This window comes from Engystomops pustulosus, chromosome 3 (genome assembly GCF_040894005.1).
Source record: "Engystomops pustulosus chromosome 3, aEngPut4.maternal, whole genome shotgun sequence".
NCBI classification, from domain to species: Eukaryota; Metazoa; Chordata; class Amphibia; order Anura; family Leptodactylidae; genus Engystomops; species Engystomops pustulosus.
The window spans coordinates 69262993-69289361 of NC_092413.1; the positions used below are offsets into that span (position 1 = coordinate 69262993).

At 43.6% G+C, this 26369-nt stretch overlaps 1 protein-coding gene across 2 annotated transcripts in view; it reads left to right on the plus strand.

The window, feature by feature from the left end:
• Positions 1-26369, plus strand: part of SLC22A2 (solute carrier family 22 member 2) — a 524556-nt gene that overhangs the window by 241447 nt on the left and 256740 nt on the right. For both annotated transcript variants that reach the window (XM_072140991.1, XM_072140993.1), the window contains one exon: positions 2257-2471. In XM_072140991.1, the coding sequence (XP_071997092.1) occupies positions 2257-2471 (215 nt within the window). The remainder of the gene's footprint in view (positions 1-2256; positions 2472-26369) is intronic.

Consider the following 26369-nt stretch of genomic DNA (forward strand, 5'->3'; position numbering starts at 1 on the left):
TCAAATTCCTGTGCCCGTAACAAGTCGTCAGGTGTCAAGCCAACATTATCGATTCCCAGTTGACGTGGACTCACATAGCCATGGACTTTGTTACAGATCTTCTGCAAGCCTCCGGTAATACCCTCATCTGGGTGGTCACGCTTCATTCCTCTGCCTGGCCTACTGTCAGCCCCCCGTCTTGCCAGCCTGCCTTCCTCCATATCTTCCGGCTTCCCCCTACACATTGTCTCGGACTGAGGGGTCCAGTTTGTTTCCCGGTTCTGGCATTCCCTGTGCAGCCAACTTCAAGTCAAGCTGGATTTCTCTTCTGTGTGCCATACACAGTCTAATCTACAAGTGAATAGAGTTAATCATACTCTGGGCTGCTATCTCCGCCATTTTTTGTCTCTGCCCGACAGGATGATTGGTCCACCCTGTTTCCTTGGAACAGTTGTGAAATTTTGCTACAATTCCTTGGACTCTGAATCTGTCGGCTCCCCCTCTTCTTCATTGTCTATAGACAACATCCACACCCACCTCTTCCTCTTTCTGGGCCTTCTGATGTTCCTGCCATGGAAGAGTTGGTTCAGGATCTTAAGTCCATCTGGGGGCAGACTTGTCTTTCCCTACTTCGGGCGCCTGTTTGAACCAAAACCCAGGCCGACAAAAAAAACGCAGACCCCTCTGATCTTCTCTCCAGCTGATAAAGTGTGTCTGTCCTCCAGGTATGTCCGGCTCAAAATTCCCAGCTACAAACCCGGTCCTCATTTCCTGGGTCCATTTGAGGTTCTGAACAGCATCAACCCTGTGGATTATAAGCTTTGTTTTCCTCCCACCATGCGTATCCCAAAATCTTTTCTAAAGACTCTTCTAAAGCCTGTCATCCTGAACCATCTTACAAGAGGTATACCACTTTTATTTTTTTTAGCTAAAGAGCTGGGGTTTACACTAGTACCATTCTGAAGTACATACATTTTTTATCACATTTTATTACACTTTTTTGTAAGAAAAGATACTGTATATACTCGAGTATAAGCCGACCCAAGTATAAGCCGAGGCCCCTGATTTTACTACAAAAACCTGGGAAAACCTATTGACTCGAGTAAAAGCCGAGGATGGGAAATGCATTGGTGACAGCCTCCCCATTATATAGCCTGCTGGACCCTGCCCCATAGTTTATAGCCAGCACCTCCCCCCCAGTATATAGCCTGCCAGCCCATATCCCCCAGTATATAGCCAGCCCCCTGCTCCAGTATATAACCAGCAGCGGAGGAAGCCGGAAAGGTGAGTTTTGATATATTTTTTTACTCAAGTATAAGCCGAGTTTGGGTTTTCAGCACATTTTTATTTTGTGCTGAAAAACTAGGCTTTTACTCGAGTATATATGGTAAGCAAAAATCAAAGGGGATTTTGTTTTATTGTATGTATTTTGTCTAAAGCAAGCTGTTATCCTATTATGTCAACTATTCCTTATGTAGAGTTTTTATGCGCAAAAAGAATTTCCTCTGATATTCGGGGCTTTTCAGAATATGCCACCAATATCAACAACAAATTACCCACCTGGTTACTTAACCCCTTACCGACGTGTAGAGGGAGGATAGGGAGGACTCTCTAAGTAGAGAGGTCTCTCTCCGCTCGTGAGCCCTCTCTATCTTCCCGCTACTTGTCGATAAGGAGTTAAGTGACGCTTTTATATGGTTTGTTTGTAAGCACTGTCCTGTAATAATAAGAGCCTTATTGTGTTTTTAAAATTTCCGAAAAAACCTTACCTAAATTAACTGGTTAATTAGTGAGTGTAATATTGTATTTGTGCAGGGTTAGCCGTACATATGATAAATGGTGGTAGCTTAAATCACTCAGGTTTTGAAGGGTGCAAAGATGTCACAGGATGGCCCAGTGTGACCTTTCTGGCTTCTATGGAGTATTGTGAGAATATTGGCTGCAGAGCTGTTAGTGCTGCATACTTATGAGGCACTACAATGGCTATGGTGGGACACTATGACTGCTGCTAAAGAATGTCCAAAACAAAGAAACCAGTGTATGGGAAGTAACACCTGTCCTTTTTGGTCAGTGTGTTTCAACATCTGTTTTGGCCCTTCTTTGGGAGAAGTTATACCTCCTGCTATTCCATCCTGACAAGGAAATCTGTACCTGGAAGAATTCTTTTATGTTTTTTTAAAGTATATTGTTTAACCTAAGGTTTGGCCGTCAACTCTTTTAAGGAAGCCCTTTTAGTTATTGTTGTAATGTATAAACTTTGCTTTTCTATGTTTTTAGGTTTTCATGTGCTGTTATTTACCAAGGGCTGATCATGCACATGGGAAGTACCAGCAGTAACATTTACTTTGACTTTTTCATCTCTGCCTTGGTTGAATTTCCTGCAGCCCTAATAATTATCATCACAGTGGATCGCATTGGAAGGAGGTACCCATGGGCAGTGGCATGTATCATAACAGGGCTGACATGTCTGGTTACTGCTTTTATGCCTGAAGGTAAATAAAACTGTTTCTTTTTAAAATTTAAATAAGCTATGCTAGCAGTGACCTAAATATTTTTTTTAGCTATAAAAAAAAGAAAGAGGATGCTTCCTGATGTTATCATCCCAAAACACAATTAAAAGTCGTAAATGGGGTTGGATAACTCCTTGTGCACTTAGGCACAGCAGCTGTGTCTTATGCACATTGATGAAGCCTAGTCCAAATCCCTGCCTTGTCAAAAGTGAAAGAGGAGGGGGGGCGTATCTGAACTACAGAGCGAGTAGGACCTAATCTCCTGTGCTTTTATTCGGGCCAACAAATCCAGAGCAATTCTAGCCCACAAACATCCCATCCAACCCTCTGACCTCGGGAGATAACTGGGAAGGCTGGTGCCACGCGCACCGCTTTGTCTGCGTTTGAAATCGCAAACGCAGACAAAGCCTCGCCTACTGGAAACATCTGCGATCGGAACAAGACGCCGGTGTTTTGCATTAAATTAACGCAAAACACCGGCGGCTCATTCCCAATCGCAGGTGTTTCTATAGAAACGCCGATGCGATCGGGCCGCGGCCTGCCCCGGTAGGCGAGGCTTTGTCTGCGCTTGCGTTTTCAAACGCAGACAAAGCGGTGCGTGTGGCACCAGCCGAAGGGGTCTGGTGCTGTGGGGACTCTTTTTGAAGCATTCAGCGGCACCAGCACAACTTTAAAAGTGGGCTCTGCCTTATTTGTCACGCCTGATCAGGGCCTTGAGAGCCTTCAATCCCTGTTTCTACCATTTTATGCCTGATCTGTCTTCCGCGAAAGCTGTAAAGGCCTTTAGTAGGCCTCCTACTACCTAGGAGAAGCCCTGTGACCTTGCATTTCCTTGCTGCTGCCTGCGTTCTTCTGCCAGAGGATATTCCCTGAGAATCTGGCTCATATCCCTGCAAGGTACTTTCTTTCTTGCAATCACCATCTTTTATATCTTAACTACACCAGTAACCATAACAGGACGTACTCAAGAATTGATTTCTACCTAGTGGACAGGGAGACACTAACTAGAGAGATCAGATGTTTCAGTTGGCGACTGGTCTGATCATGTCTATAATATGGATATTGAAGAGCATTCCAAGAAAATGACCTGATTATGCCCCTGCCACAGCTTCAGCTTTAAAGAATACTTCCATTTTAATGATAAAAATGAAGTAGACAGTATGACCTTATAGATCACCCACAGAGCCACTATTAGAGGCCATTTAATATAAAAAGCTGCAGATACAAAGCTCACCCATTTGTTAAAGAAAACCTACCATTTGATTTGATGCATTATGAAGCAAACATACCTTGAGAATGGTGTTGCTACACTGATGCAGGATCATATCTTGGTTAATCCCTCAGCTGAGTGGTTTTGCTGAAAAAAAACAATTATACCATTCATGGCCTTGGGAAAGCTGGGACAGACTGGCTTACACATTGGATTTCAAATGGCTGCTATGTAAAGAATGACTAAGCATGACTAGGCAAGCACTAGTCAACCTGAGCCAAATGACTCATACACAGTAGCTGAGGAATGGTGCAGCAATTGATTATTCTGTCTGGCAGGAAGAGAAGTGCAGGAGATGATGATGCAATCAGAGAGAAACTGCCCTATGAGAAGTGTCAAAGCAAGCGCCAGAACAGCAATAGAAGCCACAGAGCTTCATTATCACAATGTTATATCTGTTTTATCAGCTAAACCACTCAGCACAGGGATTAACCAAGATATGATCCTGCATCATTGTAGCTACAGCATTCTCAAGGTATGCTTGCTTCATACTGCATCAAATCAAATAGTAGGTTTCCTTTAAAGGATACTCAGCTTCCACACCTCCCCCAGATCTCTTCAGAATACTTAGGTCCCTTGGCCCTCCCGTTTACTGCAAAAGAGTTATTAAACCCTTAATGACTTGGCCATTTTACACATTCTTGACACAGCCCTTTTTTAAATTTGACATTTGTCATTTTAAGTGGTCATAACTTGGAACACTTTAACATATCCAGTTGATTTTGAGACTGTTTTTTCATGACACATTGTACTTCATGTTGGTTGAGAAATTTAAGGAATATGTTTAGTATTTTATTTATGAAATAAACGGAAATTTAGAGAAAATTTTGAAAAAAAACTGGTTTCCAAATTAAAAATTTTTTACTTTTTGGAAATTTAGTCATATCACCAAAATAACTTGATAACCAACATTTTCCATATGCCTACTTTAACTTGGCATCATTTTTTCAAACATCCTTTCCTTTGTTTAGCATGATAGGGTGCTTATAACTTTAGGTGCAATTTTTCCAATTTTCACGAAAATCATCAAAACCTATTTTTGGAGGGCCAGTTTAGTTAGAAGTGACTTTATAAGGCATACATGACAGAAAACCCCCACAAATGACACCACTTTAGAAGCTGCACACCTCAAAATATTAAAAACAACCTTTGGAAACTGTGTTTGTGACGCATAGGTTTTTCAATGGACAACAAGGCTTTGCTTGATGAAAATAATCCAAAGGAGTTTATTTTGAAGAGTCCATGTACATACCTCCCAACCGTCCCGGTTTCGGCGAGACAGTCGCGATTTTTTTTAAATTGAATTTTCATACATATGAGTATATTTGCAACATTGTATACGAGTTAAATATAAATAGCGTACATACATGCATACATTCCTGTTATAAAGATGTGCCACACGCTGTGCTTTTAGGGTGGGGGTAAGGAGGTGGGGGATGCGGAGAAGGGGTTTGTGAAAATGAGTCCTTTAAAGTCTTCTTTTGCATCTTGACTGGAGTCTTTAGGAGGGGTAAGGAGGATTAAGATGGGGAGGGGGGGTATTGTTTACAAAAATAAACAGATTCCAGAGTTAACAACAAACTAACTAGTTAAACAAGAAAACACTGGTTGTATCTGACTTCGCTGTAAGAATAAGTGCTCTGCTAAGGAAAGTCCTGTGTATGTGTGTCTAATTATATTTGACCTTACTTAGCGTTTTATCCATTTTTCTAGAGGATAGCTTCCCGAACTGTTGCTCTGGTTTCCCAATGGACTAATTCCTCCATCCTGAATATGCAGTCCACCCTAGACAGCCATTCCGTTATCAGTGGTGGTTTAGGTTGGAGCCACCAGGGGGGTATTACCAATTTAGCAGCTTGGACTAGAAAGGTCTAGAAAGGTGTTTTTTTTTTGGACGACATGACATGTTAGGCAACCATAACAATACCCATTCAGGGGATAAGGAAATTGGAGTATCCGTAATATTGCAGATAGTTTTCTCTACCTCAGTCCAGTATGGCCTCAGTACTGGGCATGACCAGTAAATATGTACTAGAGAGGCCCTGGGGGAGTTGCATTTACAACATGGATCTGAGAGTGTTAAGCCTATTTCTTTTAGTCTTGTCAGAGTGTTATACCATCTGTCCATAATTTTAAAGGAGTTCTCTGTACTCTAACACATCTGGAAAACTGTGTGAGTTATTGTGAATGGTTCTGATTTGTTTGTCTGTTATGGACATCCCCAGTTCCTTTTCCCATAGGCCGATATATGCAGGCTTGACCTCCTTATCCTTGGAAACCATGATGTCATAGAATGTTGAAATTAATTGGGGTTGGGTGGTAGGTTTCAAAAGCCACTTTTCCATCCACGAGGGATCTTTGAGAATTGGGTGCTGCTTATGAAGCTCTTATTTATTTATGTCCAGTTCCGCCTCTAGTAGGAAGTTGTGGGGGATTTTAGTGTTTTCTTTAAACTGGAGAAGTTCTGAGTTATCTTTTTTGTGGAAGGTGTGAAGCGGGATCTTGGTGAACTGTTTCCATTGTTTCACTTTCGTTGTCTCTTTTTTTTTTAATTAAATTTTCTTATTACAAAAATCACACACATCTAACAAAAGATATATCTACTACAATACCATACCCCCCCCCCATACCCCTACCACCCCCCTCCAGTCAGGGTCACAAAAAGAGATAGCAACACATAAAAAACAAAAAAAAAACACAAATATCCATAGGAACCAGGAGCAAGGGGGTCTATTTTCCCTTCTATGAGATTAGCCATCTTTTTTTCCATATCTGTTCTTTACCTAGATCACAATATTTGATCTCTTCAAATTTTTTAATCCGATCTAGTTGCCTTTCCCACTCCTTTAATTTTGGTGGTTCTTGTGACATCCATCTCCTGACTAGTAGATACCTTGCTGTAAATAATGCTCTTAATATCCATTTGATTTTACATGAGGTGCCTTCTAATTTTGTCAAACTACCTAAAATCATTACGTCCGGGGTATCTGGTATGTCGATCTGTGTAACCATTTTTATCCTTTTGTGGACTTCTTCCCAAAAGTCCATAATTGGTTTGCAGTTCCAGAGCATGTGTAGTAAATCCACATTTTTCTCCTTGCATTTACGGCATTCTATCTCTTTACCTTTTTTATATTTACTGATCATCCTTGGGCTACAGTACAGTCTATAGATTATCTTGATTTGTATCAGCTTAAAAGATTCTGGTAGTCCATCCAATTCTATACTATTGTAGATGCTATCCCATTGTGCTTCACCTAGTGCACCTATCTCCCTCACCCACTTACGCTTACTGACATGTTCATTTACAGTGTTCAACCTCCTCAGCAAGTATTTATATATCTTAGATAGTGTCTTCTTTTTGTCCCGTAAGCCCCCCAAAAATTTAATTTGTTCGTATTCTCTCGTAAAGAGTTTTTCCTTATTTACTATTCTACCCATTCTATAGGCTAGTTGTACATACTTATAGTAATGCTTATCCTCCAGCTGTGCAACCGACCATATTCCCCTATCTTCCCAGAATTGTTTGCCGTGATAATCCCTAAATTCTTTTAAGACCAGATTATTCCACAAAGGAGTATATTCTGTACCCCCCCTTAATGTTAAAACTGTGCTTGAACCACTCCCATACTTTTAGAAAAAGTTTACATAAAGGTATTCGTGAGATTCTAATATCCCTTAATAATCCAGATTCTGCCAATACAAGTCCATTATCAGTCTCTAAGTTTACCCTTTTAGCTATAGCCTTAATTATCCTCTTACTGTTTTCAGCTGTTAAATATTGCAGGGTAGAAGCCATATAATACCAAAAGAAATTGGGTAGCTCTATACCCCCTTTGCCTCTGGGTCTGCTTAGGTATTGGATTTTTATTTGTACCCGCTTTCTGCCCCAAATCAGTTCATTTAGCAAGGTTTCTATTGTCTTAAAATATTTACTATTTATACATATTGGAGTGGCAGATATGATATAATTCAATTGAGGTAATATGATCATCTTGATTAGGGCTATCCTGTCTGCTTGTGAGATAGGGAGCGTGACCCATACTTTAAAGGGCACCTACCACCACGAATCTACCTATAAAGGTAGATCGGGTGGTAGGTGGATGTATGGGACGTGAGGATAGCCCTTTTTAGAGCTAATCCTCACATCCGCGCTAGCGTCACATAAACTTTATTGCCCTAATATGTTAATTTAATTAAGCGGCTACCGGGGCGTGGAGTAGCCGGACACGAGGCTACACGGCGCGGCTACTCCACGCCCCAGTAGCTGCTTTCCCCCGCCTACCCTGTGATCTTCGGCGCGCAGCTCCTGGCAGCTGCGCGCCCTCGTCCGAGAAGCCGGAGTTCTGCGCATGCGCAGTAACTCTGGCCTCGTTCCCGAGATCGCGCATCTTGGCCGGAGTTACTGCGCATGCGCAGAACTCCGGCTTCTCGGACGAGGGCGCGCAGCTGCCAGGAGCTGCGCGCCGAAGATCACAGGGTAGGCGGGGGAAAGCAGCTACTGGGGCGTGGAGTAGCCGCGCCGTGTAGCCTCGTGTCCGGCTACTCCACGCCCCGGTAGCCGCTTAATTAAATTAACATATTAGGGCAATAAAGTTTATGTGACGCTAGCGGGGACGTGAGGATTAGCTCTAAAAAGGGCTATCCTCACGTCCCATACATCCACCTACCACCCGATCTACCTTTATAGGTAGATTCGTGGTGGTAGGTTCCCTTTAATTTTCTTCCTAATTTTTTTAATCAGGGGAACCAGATTAGAATCCAGAAAGGAGTTAGCCCTTCTCCCAATCTTAAATCCCAAATATTGGAGATATTCTTCTTCTCCCAACACCTTAAGTTCTCCCACTCCTCTGATCTCCATCTCCTCCAGCGGTAATATTGTGGATTTATCCCAATTCACGGCCAGTCCTGAAAATTCCCCGTATTCCTTAATTGTCTCTATAACTATAGGCAGCGATTTCTCTGTTTGGCTTAAGCAGAACATCAGATCGTCTGCATAAAGAAGTATCTTATCCTCCTCCCCTCTGCTGCCGAATCCAACGATATTCTTGTTCCCTCTGCAGAGTATAGCCAACGGCTCAATGGATAATGCAAACAGCAGAGGGGAGAGAGGGCATCCCTGTCGGGTTCCTCTTTTTATTTTAAACATTCTAGTTACTGAACTCCCAATTTTTAAACAAGCTTTAGGTTCCATGTACAACAGTTGGATCCATCTAATAAAGTTTGGTCCAAAACCAAACCCCATCAGAATCTCCCAAAGTGGGAGCCACTCCACCCTGTCAAACGCCTTAGACGCATCAATGGACAGGATGGAGCAGCCTCCTCCGCCTCCCAGTTGTATATTGGCATATAATCTTCTCAGATTGTTCAAGGCATGTCTATTTGGCACAAATCCTGCCTGGTCTTCATCCACTAAATCCGATATTACATTCCTCAGTCTTATTGCTAATATTTTTGCATAGAGCTTGATGTCTGTATTGAGTAAGGATATTGGGCGGTAAGAGTCCACCTCATATATATCATTACTCTTCTTTAATATTAGTATAATAACTGCCTCGTTCATTGTGTTGGGGAGCATGCCTCCCATCATTGCCCCCTGTAATGTCTCCAGTAGGGCCGGAAGTAATACTCCACCGAACCTCCTGTAGACCTCAAAGGGCAGACCATCTGTGCCGGGTGCTGTATTTCCCGTAGTATTTTTAAGGGCGTTCTGTAATTCTTCTAGGGAGATCGGTTTCTCCAATTCCCTCCTCTGATCAGTCGTTAATTTTGGGAATTCTACCCCTGAAAAAAAAAATTTTTATCTCATCATTTCTCATTTGCAGTTCAGATTTATATAGTTCCTCAAAATTCTTGGGTTTCTTGATGGTTTTAAGTATAACGGCACAAGATTGCTTGGCATAAGAGATGGGGGTTATATAATGCCATTAAGTTTTCACAAGCCCATTTGATGACCTTTAGTTAATGTGTTGGTGCATCTTCCTGGAGTCTTAATGTTCCATAGTTTAGCTAGGGAGTGATTGCTGAGTGTGGCTAGTTCAATGTTGGTGGAGTAAACTGAGTTGAATAGTTGCACCCACCTTTTTATCTGTATGGCTCTGTAGTATGCGACAGGGTCTGATAACCCAAATCCTCCCAGACTCTTGTTCTTTATGAGTCTTTCGTGCTTAATCCTTGGTTTCTTATTTTGACACAAGAAGTTTAAAAATAGTGTCTTTAGTGAATAGAAAAATGAGTTGCTACATTTAACAATGATATTTGTCTGTAGCTGACCATCCATAAGGGCATTACACCAACTTGTCATGAGGTAAGAGAACATCCCTCAATTTTTAATGGGGAAGCCTAGAGGTGATAATATCACTTACCTCTTTCTGTGTGATTGGTGTAGTCAGTAAGATTTGTTGGTCTTTTGTTAGTAATGGTAGGTTTAGTGGTTCTAAAATAGATGTACTATTCTTGTGTTGGCCTGGTGTGGTGTTTGCGGTTTTGTCTGGGAGATTATAAATGCCTTGATAGAACTTCCTCATTTCCTCTGCTACTTCCCCTGTATGTGAGACGTTTTTGCCTTCTAATGTGGTAATTGTATGAATGTATGGTTTTTCCCTTTCCTTGTGCACCATTTGGGCCATGAATTTATTCGCTTTGTCTCCGTGTGCGTAATACTTGAACTTTGAGCGTTGGTAATTTAATGCAGCTCTTATATTCAGCAGGTCTGCGACCTGTTTCCTGAGGAGTGTCAGTTCTTCTAGTGCCAAGTCTACGTCAGTGTGTTTACTGCGTGCATCTAGCTTAGATAGTAGCCCATTCAGCTCTTTTGTTCTTTCTTTTTTGGTCCATGCCCCCAGTGACATGAATTCACCCCATATGTAAACGTTATGTGCTTCCCATGTGGTTGTCTGAGGGGAGTCTATCAGGTTAGGGTTTTTAAAATAGCTATCTAGTTTTTTTTAGTAATTCTAGATATGTTTCCCTACTTCTATAATAATGTTTCATTTAATCTCTACACTTTGGTCCTCTTTGGCAGGGTTTTAAAGCTCACAGTAGTTGTGCCTGGGGAGTGATCTGATATAGAAATGGGCCCGATGCATGAGCTCCTTAGCATGGTGGCCATAGGTTTGGTTATTAGTATATGGTCCAGTCTTTGGAAGGACTTGTGGGTTTTGGAAAAATATGTAAAATCCTTGTTTGATGCGTTACAAATGCGCCATGTATCAATCCAACCCAACTGGTCCAGGTACTTGCGGAATGCACTTAACACTTTCCTGGAGTAAGTGGATTTCCCTGTGGAGCTATCTAGGTGTGGATTCAAGATTATATTGAGGACGCCTCCCACAATTTTTAGGCCATCTGCTAAGGAGTTAATTTTGGTTAGCATGCTTTTTTTTATGTTTATCTTTTTATTTGAGTTTTTCGTAAATATTAACAAATTACATGAAAATCTTGACAAGCATTCACTTCCATATGTAAAGCCATACTTGTGTGGCAATAATTACATAGTGACATAAGACATACGTAACTTGTCAATAGAATATAAAAATAGACATTTATCTTGAAACAGAATTAAGAAATGGTGACTACTTAGAATATTAAACCAATGAGGTTTGAACCTCGTTTTGCTCGTTTTGCTCGTTAAACCATCCGAATAATTGTGTAAATTGTTGCAGACCAGATAGTATACGATATTGTTGACCTATCCTTATCGACTTAATATTCCAGTATAAGGGGCTAAGGTTGTTGGTGCAGTACTAGTTCTTCTGTTAGTGTGGTATTGGTATAATGTTACTATTGACCTAATCTGTTGTTGGCGGGTTGGAGATCCTGTAAGTTCGCCATGGTAGCCATAGTTTTTCAAATTTTTCATGGCTTCTCGCTTCCCAGCTTGCTAATTCCTCTAATCTATAAATGTTATCAAGATGTTCTAACCATTCTCTAATAGTGGGTGGATCCTTCTGTAGCCATCTTGGGGGTATGGTTAGTTTGGCTGCTTGCACTAGGTGTGTTGTGAGATGTCTTTTATTAGGTTTCCAGGTGCTATTTGGAAGCCAAAGTAGTACTGATTCTGGGTTAAGTTTTATAGTTTTCCCCGTTATGGTGTTAATGTGCTGCGCAATCTCCTGCCAGAAGCGGTATAGTTTCGGACATCTCCAGAAAATGTGCCCAAGAGTGCCCCCCGTGTTACCGCACCTCCAACATGTGTCAGTCTTTAGTAGCTTCTTTTGCATTAGGGTTGAGGGAGTGTTATACCAGCGCGTCATGAGCTTATAAGAATTCTCCTGAATTTTAATACATCGGGAGAAGCCGTGTGACCTGGTGTGTATTATTTTAATTTGGGTAGCGTTCAGAGTAATGCTAAGATCCTTCTCCCAACCTCTAATATAAGCTGGTGTAGCTGTGTTACCTTGCCCAAGTACGTAATCGTATAAGATAGATAAGACCTTTAGGGAGAGTGTTTTGTAATAACCATTTTCTAGCCACGTAGGATCATGTAATAACGGGTATTTTTTGCAGAGTTCAGTCTGGTTTCATTTTAATTCTTCTATTTGTAGAAAGTTTAGTGTAAGAGGGTGTTTTATTGAGTCCGTAATGAAGTCTTGTAATTTTTGTTTGTGGAATTTCCGTATGGGGATAGACTCCATGGCTCTCCTTTACCTGGCCTAAGTAAAAGTGGGAGTAGACTGGTAGGCATTAGGGGTGATGGCTTTCCTATGAGTCTTATATCCTGTGTGAAGCAGAACCCAGCGCTTCAAATGGACTGCCCTATAGTAGGTGTATGCATCTGGTAACCCAAAACCTCCATATAGCTTTTTGAGCCTTAGTCTGTCGTAGGGTACCCTCGCCCTCCTACCCTTCCATAGGAAGGTAATAAAAAGAGTTCTTAGTCTTAAAAAGTATGATCTTGGGACTTTTATTGGTAAAGTTTGCAGCAAATAAAGTAATTTGGGCATGATGAAAGTCTTTAAAAGATTTTTCCTACCCATCCAGGAAACGTATGGCAATGCTAAAGAGCTCAGTGAGCTAGTGATTTGTGTCATAAGGGGGAGATAGTTTTCTTTGTATAGCCCTGTGCTTTTCTTGGTTAGGTAGGCTGCCAAATAAATAGGTAGTCTTTCTTAAGATGCTCAACGGTTTGTTGTGGGCAGGTTATGTTAAGCGCTTCCGATTTCGAAAGGTTCACCTTAAAATTAGATAGTGAGCCAAATGTATTGAATATTTCTATTATATGTGGAAAACCGGTCTTAGGGTCTGATAATAGTAAGAGCAGATCATCTGCAAATGCAGCATTGAGGTAGGTCTGTTTCTCTATTGTCACACCTTTTATGTGTGGATGACGTCTAATGGCCTGGAGAAGTGTCTCCATAACCATGATGAAAAGAGTAGGCGATAGCGGACACCCTTGGCGTGTGCCATTATTAATTTTGAAGGGATTGGATAGAGTTCCGTTAACTTTTATTGTGGCGCTCGGCTTCGTGTATAGAGTCATAATCGCAGCTGTGAATTGAGGTGGTATACCAAAAGAAGACAATGTTGCTTTCAAAAAGGACCAATTGACTCGGTCAAACGCTTTTTCCGCGTCAGCTCCAAGCAAGACCAGGGGTATCTGTTTGGTATATGCATAATGAATAGAATGTATTACTTTAGTAGAATTATTATTTCCCTCCCTTCCTGGGACAAATCCCACTTGCTCTGGGTTTATTAAGGATGGTAGATATGGGCTAAGGCGTCTTGCTAATAACTTGGCCCATATTTTGATATCTACGTTTAGTAGAGAGATCGGTCTATAGCTGCCACAGAGCTCAGGATTCTTCCCTGGTTTGGGTAGGACCGTTACTGTTGCTATTAATGCCTGGGGTGGTAAAGTGCTGCCTGTCAGTAATGAGTTGCACCAAGCCTTAAGATGTGGGACAAGTTCTATGGAGAACTTTTTATAATATCCTACTGGCAGTCCATCTGGACCTGGGCTCTTGCCTAGTGGTAGTGATTTCAAGATATCTGAGACTTCAGTCTCTTTGATGGGAGAAAGGAGTTTTTCTTGTGCCTGAGAATCTAATAAGGGTAATGACAGTTCTTGTAAAAACTCTGCCGTCCGTTTCGGGATATCTACTTGATCCTTTTTGTTTGTGTTGGGCAGATTATATAAGTCTTGGTAAAAGATTCGGAAGGTCTCTGCTATTTTTGTTATTTTGGTAGTTTTTTCTCCCGTATGTGTAATTAAAGAAGAGACAAATGAGCTTTCCCTTTCTTTTTTCAATAAATATGCCATCTGCTTATTTCCCTTGTCTCCATGTGCATAATGTTTGTATTTAGCATATTGGAATTGCTTTACGGTTTTGATGTTAAGGTGGTCTAATAGTTCTTTTCTTAGACTTGTTAATTGATTAAGGTGGGCAATACATGAGGATCTTTTATTAAGGAGTTCTATCTTCGATATGCGTTGTAACAAATCGTTTAGTTTGGCCATTCTTAATTTTTTCAGTCGTGCTCCCAGTTCTCTAAGTTCGCCACCTATTTTCCCACATAATGGTATGAGAGGTATCAGACGGGTTGTTTTCAGCAAAAAAGGTGCTAATTCTTTTTGAAAAACGAGACACCGTTTCAGGGGTATCTAATAGTGTCTCGTTAAGTCGCCAGTTAGTTTTCTTGTTACCAGATTCGAATATATTAAGCGAAACTGAGACAGGGGCATGATCTGAGAGTGTTAGCGCCCCTATTTCAGCTGATTTCACATGGTCTATGTGGGAAGAAGCTCAGAAAATATAATCCAACCTTTGGTAACTTCTATGAACTGCAGAATAATGCGAGTAGTCCTTGCTGTTAGGATGTAGTGTCCTCCATGTATCCACTAAGTCTGTTCCTTTCAGGGCCTTGATCGCTATTCTAAGGGATTTTTGAGATTGGGAGGATGATCCTAAGGAGCAATCTAGTGAGGGTCATTTACCTTGCTCAATGTCTCCTGTAGCCAGGTTGCTTGCCTTTTATTTGGCGCATATACGGAAACAAGGGTGATCAATGTTGAACCAATTTTCCCTTTTACCAAAATACATCTCCCCTCTGGGTCTGACCACGTTAGGAGATGAGTAAAGGGTACTGCTTTTGAAATTAAAATTCCCCTAGCTGCCTTGTTGTGAGTACTGTGGAAGCATTGATTGAATTTGAACTTTGGGAATATAGGTACTGACCCATCTTTAAAATGAGTTTCTTGGATGAAACATATATCTGAGTGGGATTTCCGTAGGAGGCTTAATACTTGTGCCCTTTTCCTGGGGGTATTGATACCTCTAACATTAAATGTCGTTACCTTAATAGATGCCATTGGTCTGGTGGTATAGGAGACATTGAGCACTGCCCATTTGGATGGTCCACGAGCAACAAATGAACTGTGTATACATAAAACAACAATCAGTTAAACAACTCATTGTAACAACCATGTATAAATCTGAGCATACATAGATGACATCCATATGCTTGATGCTTTGTTTTAGCATGTGGTTTGCTCCAACTTTACACAACAGATTAATTATATAACTTGTGTTGTGTATAAATATGGTGACGTAAAATGAAAAATGTGTTGTGTCCTTAGGTTTGCCGACGGCTATTGGTGAGAGCTTCTTTAGGCCTGATCGGGTCTGCAAACCAGCGTCCACAACAGATTTACAATGAGCCATCACTGGCTACTATAATAGAGGCTCCTTGAACCTCTGGGGAATGTATTTGATAACGGGTTATTATAGGCATGTTTGGGATAAAGAGAGGTGGGAGAATGTAGGTGAGGGAGGGTAGGGAAGGGAGGAAGCAGTATGATTATGTGGGTGAGTAGATAAGAGCAGTTCCTTGGGGTCTCCTACAAGGTGAGTGAGTATAGTATAAGGTGTTTCCTTTACCCATTTAGCTGGATAACCCTTGTAAGGATGTTTTAAATGTATAGAGCTGATCTGAACTTAGCTCATTGGTCGTGTATAGATGGGCGAGGAAGAGAAGAGAACATCCCAAAGAGAGAGTTATTTTCTGCGCCCTGTCTTCTGTGAGCAAGCTTGAAAATAGCTTGATGGCTGTTTCAGGTAGCTTATCATGCGTTATGGTCTCAGGTAACCCTTTTTTTGCGGACGTTTTTCCGTCGGCTCCTATTTTCCTGGTCCTCTATTTGCAAAATCGCCATGTTTAGGCCATCTGCCTGTGTAGACAGGTTATGTGCCAGTGCTGAGCTGAAGTCCACAATGGCGGCCTGGTTTGTCTCCAAAGTCTCCACCCTCCTTCCCACCGTTCTCACCTCTTCTCTGATGGCGGTAAGTTCTTGCATTACCGGGGCCAGGGCTTGCGCTAGGACTTTCTGTAGTACAGACTTAGATAGCGGCATTGTATCTGCCGAGCCCGCTGTAGATTCTACTTCAGCTGCCGAGTCAGCGTCAGAGTCTTCCTGGCAGTCAGACTCCGCAGGGATCTCCGGCGCCATCTTGCGCGGGCGAATCGGCGGCATGGTCAGTTTTCTACGGAGATATTTCGCAAAGTCCCCCTGGTTTTTCCTGCTTCTAGGGGTGTCAAGACGGTCGGGGCCTCTTTATTTGCTAGATTTCCCCATATTGAGGTGGTAGGAGTCGCTAAATATCAAGCTTCCAGCTCGCAGCGCTGTCAGGCTCCGCCCCCTGGTTAGCATACATTTTAACCAGGGTATTTGGCTATTGTTACGGGGATAAAGAGCGACCAAAGTCACCGCAACCGACCCCATCTTTCCATTTACTAACAGAAATGTACCTTCTGGATCAGTGCATGTCAGCGTGTGGTAGAATGGAACCTGTTTGGAAATTAGGATGCTCACTCCTCTGGCAGCTTTACTATATGTACTGTGATAGGTGTGGGGAAAGTGATTTGGTGGAAACCTAGGAATTTTGCCTAACTTCATGTGGGTTTCCTGCAATATGCATATGTCAGCTTTTTCCCTGTTGAGAAGGGCAAAAATTTGGGACCTTTTCTGGGGCATATTCATTCCCCTCACATTAAATGTAGTGATTTTAATATCCATCATAGTCGATTATCTAGGCCAGTGATGGCGAATAGAGATGAGCGAACGCACTCGTCCGAGCTTAAAACAGAGCCAATCACAAGCCAGGAGACTCTGCACTCCACCCAGCATGACGTGGTACCCATACAAGTCGATAGCAGTGGTTGGCTGGCCTGATCAGGAGACCCTGGAATAGACTAGCCCCTGCCCGCGCTGCTTGGATCATTCTCTGTCTGGATGCCGTTAGGGAGAGAGCTGCTGCTGCTGCAGGGATAGCGTTAGGGTTACTGTTAGGCAGGAGTGAGTCTACAAGAACCCAACAGCCCTTGTTAGGGCTAGAATTGCGTTATATTTTATTTTTTTTTGTTTTCTTGTGGCTGGGCTTGCTGGCACTAGTAGTGCAGCTAGTACCATATTGTGAGGAATTTGCAGGGATACTTGTGAACGTTATATATTTAGCTCTTAGTGACACACATATCCATCTCAAACACCTAAGTGGGACAATTTATTAGGGGTTTGATTGAATTAGGCACAGTCTGACGATTTTTTTTTTTTTTCAAAACTTAAAGTGACTTAAAATCCAGTTGTTGTGTGCTGTCAGTGTAGGTTAGAAACTAGGCATACAAGAACCCAACCGACTTTCTTAGGCCTACAATAGCGTTATATATATATATATATTTTGTTGATTTGCTTGTGGGTGGCCTTGCTGGCACTAGTAGTGCAGCTAGTACCATATTGTGACGAATTTGCAGGGAGACTTGCGAACGTTATATTTAGCTCTTAGTGACACACATATCCATCTCAAACACCTAAGTGGGACAATTTATTAGGGGTTTAATTGAATTAGGCACAGTCTATTTTTTTTTCAAAACTAAAAGTCATCAGGCACAGCACAAAATCCTGTTGTGTGCTGTCAGTGTAGGTTAGAAACTAGCCATAGCAATAGCATCGTTTTGTTAAAAAAACAAAAACACAAAAAAACACCAAAAGTTTACACTATAATTTTGAAAATGTTGAACCCGAGGGCTAGGGGTAGAGGACGAGGGCGTGGGCGTCCAACTACTGCAGGGGTCAGAGGCCGTGGTCCTGCGCAGGGTGAGACACCACCTGCTGATGTGGGAACAGGGGGACGCCGCAAAGCTACACTCCCTAGGTTCATGTCTCAAGTTACTGGGACCTGTGGTAGAGCACTGTTGAGGCCAGAACAATGCTTCTAGCCATTTGTCCACCAGTCAGTCTTCCACGCAGTCCACCTATGTCACCAAAATCAGCACTCCTCCACCTCAGCCTCCTTCCCCCCCAGTCTGCCCCCTCCTAGGAAAATTTGGCATTTGAACTGGCATACTCTGAGGAACTGTTTTCTGGACCCTTCCCAGAGTCACAAACCACTTGTCCGGTTGCTGCTGAGCTCTTTTCCGATGCCCAGGTTTTCCACCGGTCGCAGTTTGTGGGTGATAATGACATTGTTGACGTAGTGGAAGAAGTGTGTAAAGAGGTGTCGGACGATGAGGAGACATGGTTATCAGACAGTGGTGAAGTTGTTGTCAGGGCAGGAAGTCCGAGGGGGGAGCAGACTGAGGGATCGGAGGATGATGAGGTGAACACAGTGCTTCTGAGACGGAGGAGAGTCCTCGACGAGAACAGGTTGGAAGATTCAGTGGTGGGGCCAGACGGAGGGGCAGGGCCAGAGCTGGTGCATTAGCGCCAAATGTTTCACGTAGTGAAGCTCCCGTGGTGAGGGCTAGATTTTCTGAAGTTTGGAGGTTCTTTAAAGAAACACCAGATGAGCGACGGACTATGGTGTGCAACCTGTGCCACACCAGGATCAGCAGGGGTTCCACCACTACCAGCTTAACCACCACCAGTATGCGCAGGCATATGAATGCTAAACACCCCACTCAATGGAACAAAGGCCGTTCACCTCCGGCCGGGCACACCACTGCTCCTTCCCCTGTGTCATCTGCTGCCTCTGCTAGTCAGCCCCTTGCCCCGGACCCCGGCCCAAACACCTCCCGTGCGAAAACCACACCTTCGCCTCCACGATCCTCCACAGCATCCACCAATGTCTCCATGCACAGCTCTCCATACCCCAGACGCTGGAGCGCAAGAAGGAAGTACAGTGCAATCCACCCACATGCCCATGCCCTCAACGTCCATATCTCCAAACTACTTAGCCCTGAGATGCTGCCGTATAGGCTGGTAGAGCCCGAGGCCTTTCGCAACCTCATGGCGGCTGCCGCCCCTCGGTATTCGATCCCCAGCCGCCACTCCTTTTCCCTATGTGCCATCCCAGCCCTGCACCAGCACGTGTCAGACAACATTATCCGTGCCCTGACCAAAGCCATTTCTGACAAGGTCCACCTGACCACGGACACGTGGACGAGTGCTGCCGGGCAGGGCCACTATGTATCGCTGTCGGCACATTGGGTTAACTTGGTGGAGGCTGGGACTGAGTCTGACCCTGGGGCTGGTCATATACTGCCGACGCCGAGGATTGCGGGGCCTACCTCGGTCCAGGTCTCTCAGGCCTACTATGCCTCATCCTCCTCCTCCCACCCCTCATCCACCTCCTCCTCTGAATTACCATCCATGGGCATGGCGCCATCAGTCGGTAGCTTTAGGCACAGCACCAGTGCCGTCGCTAAGTGACAGCAGGCGGTGCTCAAACTGCTGAGCTTAGGCGATAAAAGGCACACCGCCCAAGAGCTATTACAGGGCATCCCGGCGCAGACTGATCTGTGGCTGGCACCGCTGAACCTGAAGCCAGGCATGGTTGTGTGTGACAACGGCCGTAACTTGGTGTCGGCTCTGCAACTCGGCAGACTGACACATGTGCCATGCCTGGCCCATGTGTTAAATCTCATAGTTCAGCGGTTCCTCAAGACATACCCCAATCTGTCTGATTTGCTCACGAAGGTGCGCCGCATCTGTGTGCATTTCAGGAAGTCCAGCACAGATGCTGCCACTCTCACCGACTGCTGTGCGACGTGCCCACGAGGTGGAATTCAACATTAACCATGTTATCCAGAGTTTACCAACAGCGAAGAGCGATTGTAGACTGCCAGATGTCAACTTCCACCAGAACTGGTAGTCAGGTCAGTCAGCTTCCTCAAGTCTACAATGAGGAATGGACGTGGATGTCTGATATCTGTCAGGTGCTGAGTAACTTTGAGGAGTCAACACAGATGGTCAGTGGCGATGCCGCCATCATCAGCCTCACCATCCCGCTGCTTGGCCTTTTGAAAAACTCTCTGGTCAGCATGAAGTCAGAAGCTTTGCGCTCGTCACAAGAGATGGGGGAAGAAGATTCCCTTGTTGATGGCCAAAGCACCCTCAGGTCTGTTTCTCAGCGCATATTGGAGGAGGTGGAGGAGGATAAAGAGTAAGAGGATGAGGAGAAATGGACAGTCAGGCCAGTGAGGGGAGTGAATTGTTGCGGGTTGGGACTCTGGCGCATATGGCAGATTTCATGCTAGGCTGCCTATCCTGTGACCCTCGTGTTCAAAGAATTTATTCCAGCACCGATTACTGGGTATTCACTCTCCTTCACCCACGGTACAAGCAAAATCTTTCCACTCTCATCCCTGGAGAGGAAAGGAGTGTGAGAATGCATGAATACCAGCAGGCCCTGGTGCACAAGCTGAAACAGTATTTCCCTTCTGACAGCGCTAGCGGCAGAGGGCGTACTTCTGCGGGACAAGTAGCGAGGGAGAGTAGGCGAGCAGGCAGCTTGTCCAGCACTGGCAGGGGTACGCTTTACAAGACCTTTGCCAGTTTTATGTCACCCCAGCAAGACACTGTCAACTTTCCCAAGTCTCGTCAGAGTAGGGCTGATCTTTACAGAAAGATGGTGAGGGAGTACGTAGCTGACCATACCATCGTCCTAAAAGATCACACAGCTCCCTACAACTACTGGGTTTCAAAGCTGGACATGTGGCACGAACTGGCGCTGTACGCCTTGGAGGTTCTTGCCTGCCCTGCCGCTAGCGTGTTTTTCAGTGCAGCTGGTGGCATCATCACCGATAAGTGTACACGCCTGTCGACTGACAGGCTGACGCTTATCAAGATGAATAAAGCCTGGATTTCTCAGGATTTCCATTCTCCACCAGGTGAAAGAAGCTCAACCTGAATAATGTATGCTCTCCTCCTCCTCATTATCCTCCTTCTCCTCCTCTTTGTACACTAAAGCAGAGGAAACTGGCTATTTTTTGCTAGGGCCAACTGGCTCTAGCTATAGTACTCTATGTATTTAATATTTCTGAAGGGCCACGTACCCGGTCCTCTGTTTTAAACAATTTTTGGGATTGCCACATACAGGCACTCAATCTATTTAATTTTTCTGGAGGACCACCTACCCGCTCCTCTGGTTTGAAAACTTTTTTGGACTGCCAAATACAGGCACTATCCAAATTTAATTGCCTCCATAGCAGCCTCCACACGTCGTCTTTATAGCTGCCTCCACACGTTGTCTCCATTGCTACCTCCACACATCATCTCCATAGCTGCCTCCCAAAGTCGTCCATATAGCTGCCTCCATACATCGTCCCCTTAGCAAACGAGCTATGTCAGGCAGAATTTTGGGTTGTTTTCATGGCTACCACATCAAATTTGTTAACTTTGTCGCCACCCTGCTGTGTTATCCACAAAATATACTGGCAAACTTTTATCATTTACCAATATTATTTCAGCGCTTCTTGCGCTTCTGTTTACATACCCCTCACCCGCCATAACCCAAACTTATAAGAACACTACTACACTTGATCTTATACAAAAAGTTCTTAGAAGTGCTGTTTGGGGAGGAGCCGAGAGACAGGGACTTGGACAGGCGAAAGCTCTGGCAGCGGACCGCCTGCTCCATCTCAAGATCCAACTAACATAGTTTTAACTGCAGCACCTTTAATCTACTACTAACTTACTGCCTCTATACATCGTCCCCTTATCAAACGAGCTGTGTCGGGCAGAATTTTCGGGTGTTTCACCAGATACATAATGGAACTCGGCGCATCTGTTGCCACCATGCTGGAGACCTGAAGTTGCAATCATAGCAGCGCAATATGGATGCCCCATACTGTCGCTCTTAATCATGGAAGTCGTCTCCATGGCTGCCTCCACATGTCGTCCCCTTATCAAAAGAGCTGTGTCAGGCTCATTTTTCGGGTGTTTCACCAGATACGTTATGGAACTTGGTCACTATGTCGCCACCATGCTGTGTTATCGACTAAATATACCGTCAACCTTTTGTTCACATAGGAAATCATTTCAGCGCTTCTTGCTCACCTCCTTTGGTTCCTCTCTGCCACCCATTGGTTTGAAGCCTGAATCCATTTAGGGTATGTCGCCATGACACTCTCTAGCCTGCCGCTGCTGCCACTGCCTCTGCATGCCGTCCCCTATAGTGTCAGGGTCAATTATTGGATGATTTAGATGCTATCTAGCCTCATTCGGTCACTCTGTCATGGCCATGCTGTTGCCCATAATTTTGGCATAATGGTGTGATTAAGCAGCCTCAGTGGCATCCATGCATGCTGCCCCTGCTGTTTCCTGTCCATTTCCATGGTGTTTCCATCATTTTCTGAGGTTTCCAGTTGTTTGGCCAAGCTTCCCTGTGCAGACACTTGGTCCCCTTGAAAAATGCTTGAGTCTCCCATTGACTTCAATGGGGTTCGTTATTCGAGTCGAGCACTCGAGCATCGGGAAAAGTTCGTCTCGAATAACGAGCACCCAAGCATTTTAGTGCTCGCTCATCTCTTATGGCGAACCTTTTAGAGGCCGAGTGCCCAAAATGCAACCCAAACCCTACTGACTTGTAGCGAAGTGCCAACACAAAAATTTAACTAGAATAACAAGGTTTTAATTGAGAAAACATAGCTCAAACGTTACAATCTTTTGTATTACAATAAAAACATAAAAATCAAGAGAGCTCAAAGGTTTGCATTTTCTGTGCTTTTGAATAATTAAAATGGAATCTGTCATAAGTTTTTATCACATATCACACAGCCAGTGTTAGATATTGTTCCCGCAAAGATGTGTGATCACTATGAGAAATTCCAGTATTCCATTTCTATTCCAGAATTGTTGCTGGATTTGGAGCACTCTGTTGCAGTGTTACACAGCCCCCCCTCCCCTTAAGTAACTGTTGGTCATTGTATTACAGCAGCAACCAGCTACAGAAGTGACTCAGAGGTAAGAAAAGGGGTTGAGCGCTGATGTGAACTCTCTCATAGCAGTGCACTACAATCCAAGTCCAGGTACAATCCAGGAATATAAATCAACAACATTTTTACTTCTACTAAGGGTAAAACCAAAACTCTAACGCTGGCTGCAGTACTGTATAGTAAGAACTGATGTAAAGCACCCTTTAATGTGATTTTTGCTGTTGCATGCACTCTGACAATTTGTCTATCCTGGGCTCATACTTTGTAAGCTTCAGAGCAACACATGCAGCACTCAAGTCATCCGTTAATCTGTTTCTGTTGTCAGATTTGATATAATTCAAAGCTGAAAAGAGCTGCTCACAAGCATAAGATGATCCAAACAAAGTGAGCAAAGCAATACCAAGGGCTTTCATGGACTTAAAATTATCTGGCAGAGAATTTCACACTTTAAGGATTTCATTTTCTGAAGTGTTGTTCCTGTTTCCATCTGCGCTGTCATTTGTCATCCTTTCCATTTTCTCGAGTGTTTCACGCAGGTCAGAGAATTTATTTTTCCAGATCGAGTTTTCTTGAAATATTAACATCTCCATTTCCAGGTTTCCTAAATCTAACCAGTGTAAGCAAGAGAGAGAAAGTTCTTCAAACTGAGCTTTATCTGGTGAAGTAAGAAAACACAGGGTTGCCTCCATCTTACGGAATTGTAAAAATCTTTTACTATAATTCACCTTTGCAACTGCTACAACATTAGAAAATTCATTGTAGACGTCCTGATGACTTGTAGAATTGTAGATTTGGGAAATATTTCAGCTGCCCAGTTTCCAAATGTTTTTATATCACAAAACATTGTTTCTGCTGTTTTCCCCCACTACACCTTGTAGTTGCTTGTTCAGTACATTAAAGGGGTTATCCGGGTTTAAAAAATTTCTTATGGCCGGGCTAGGGAGGGCTATTTAAACACCATAAACATGTACTTACCTCCTCTGGTGCTGCCGATGTCCCGCGCCGCGGCCGGTCTTCTCTGTGCGCCGGTTTCATTAAAAGTGCACACAGAGAGCTTCCGGCCAGCCGGATGCTCCCATGCGACACCATCTCCCAGAGCTTACAACGCTGAGAGATAGGGACGGATGGGAGGAGCCGTCCACATCGCGGACCGGAAGTTCCCTGTGCGCGGCTTCCGTGCCCCTGTAAACAAACAGGGGCACGGATCGAAGGGACCGCGGCACGGGACATCAGCGGCGCCGGACGCGGTAAGTCCATGTTTATTATGTTTAACTAGCCCTCCCCAGCCCGGCCCTGGGTAATTTTTAAAACCCGGATAACCCCTTTAAAGTGTTGTGTAAAATCAGTAAAAAACATAAGGTTGGTAAGCCAGGCCACATCGGTGAGCTGTGGATAGTCCTGCCCTTTTTCATGCATAAACAGCCTGATTTCCTCCAAGCAAGCTACAAATCGCTCCAGGACCCGTCCTCTGCTCAGCCACCGGACATTGTTATACATAAGCAGACAATTATACTGTGCCTGAACCTCATCAAGAAGTGCTTGAAATTGTCGAAAATTCAGAGCACGAGCCATAATAAAATTTACCATTTTTGTGACATCTTTGAGGATATCTGCAAATTTCTCGCTGCTTTCACTTGCACATAGAGCTTCCTGATGTATTATACAATGAAACTGAATGACTTCATGTTTGGTTTCTTTAACAAACAACTGTATGAAACCAGAAGTTGTCCCAACCATAGAAGGTGCCCCATCACTAGTAATGGAAACCACTTTTTCTGGTGTTATGCCTTGTGACGTAAAAACCTCCATCACTGCGTTGTAAATATCTACTCCTTGTGTTCTTTTAGGCAAAGACGCCAGTTTCACCAGCTCTTCTCTCATGTTGTCACCAACAGTATAACGTAAAATGATGGCTAGCCTTGCGTGATTATTAATATCTGTGCTCTCATCCAGGCACATGGATTAGCAGGCTACCTTTTGTAGGTCAGTGGTGAGCTGCTGACTAACATCACTTGCCATGCGCTGGACTCAATCTTTGACAGTATTTCTACTAAGTGGCATCTCAGAGATACGCTGACTGATTTTATCCTTGTTTGGAAAATCATGAAAAAGGGAATTACTCCCAGACAACAAGGATGCTTTGATAATCTCCAGATCTGAGAGTGGCTTACCATGTTTATCTATACACAGCGATATTTTAAAACTGGCTGCAGTCAGATATTTTGTTTTTGAAAGATAGTTAGACAAACTAAGATGGTGGGAGTGATGTTTCCTTAATTGCCCTTCAAGAAACTTTTTTCTTTCTGTTTCCTCAAGTTCTGCAACAGTTTTATGGTTGGTGTCAAAGTGCCGTCTGACACTTGATGTGCGACACACAACACTTTCATTACACAGTACACATAATGCTTTGCCATTTCGTTCAGTCACTCCATATGACTCTGTCCAGGCCTCCAGGAATGATCTGCCACTATCTATTTTGGCTTTTTTTGCTGTACTCATTTTTGATGTCTAGAAAAACATTAGAGAAAAAATTTGAAGCAAACAATATGAATCTAAGTAGCTAACACTATGATGTTATAGTTATAGATGGCAAGGAAGATCCAATGGACCACATTTAACAAAAATAGTGCAGTGTCTTGCTTAGTGTAGGGTGCACCAGATTCATGATTTGTAGTCTTCATGAATCTGGTGCACTCTGCACTGCTCAGGGAAGTGTGCACAAAATTAATGGTGTACTTTGTTCATGCTGCAGAATTGTGACACAGACAACTGTGGTGCAAGCCAGACAGAAATGTGTCGCACAGTCCGACTAAGCAGTAACAGCCCCTTTAGGTGCACATTTTTATGTCCTGTCAGCACAGAGCAGCTGCGACACAAAATTGGTGCAGACACTTTATGAATACATGTACAAGCAGTTTGCATGTTACTTCTACTGCAAAGTCAGACACAAAACTTGTGCAAACATTTTAATAAATGTGGGCCAATGTGTATAATACAGTGGGTGCACAGATGACCGCTACCACAACACTTTTTATAAAAAAATGCAACAGGGGGGGGGGGCTTATGCAATCACAGATGCTTTTATATACCAAAACACATGTTATCAGTATTAAGCTCCATGAGGAAGATTTATTAGAAGTGGTTGAGATCCGAACTTACAATTGCAATTGATTCTGCTCAGACATTTCTGATAAATCTCCCCCAAAGCATACAGGTAGGATGATTAGATGGTGAGCCACATTGTTCCAAATCACATCCGTTTCAGGCAAAACACAAATGCGAACAAGCCAAGCTCAAAACGCAAGTCAACCACATTATGTAAACTAAGACTACATGTGGAGACTGCTAGTTTAGTGGTTTAACCGGTTCGCGCCCGCCCGCCGTGTATTCACGGCGGCGGTCGCGTCGCGCTGCATGGAGAGGGCTCACGGGCTGAGCCCTCTCCATAGCCGGTAAGTCTT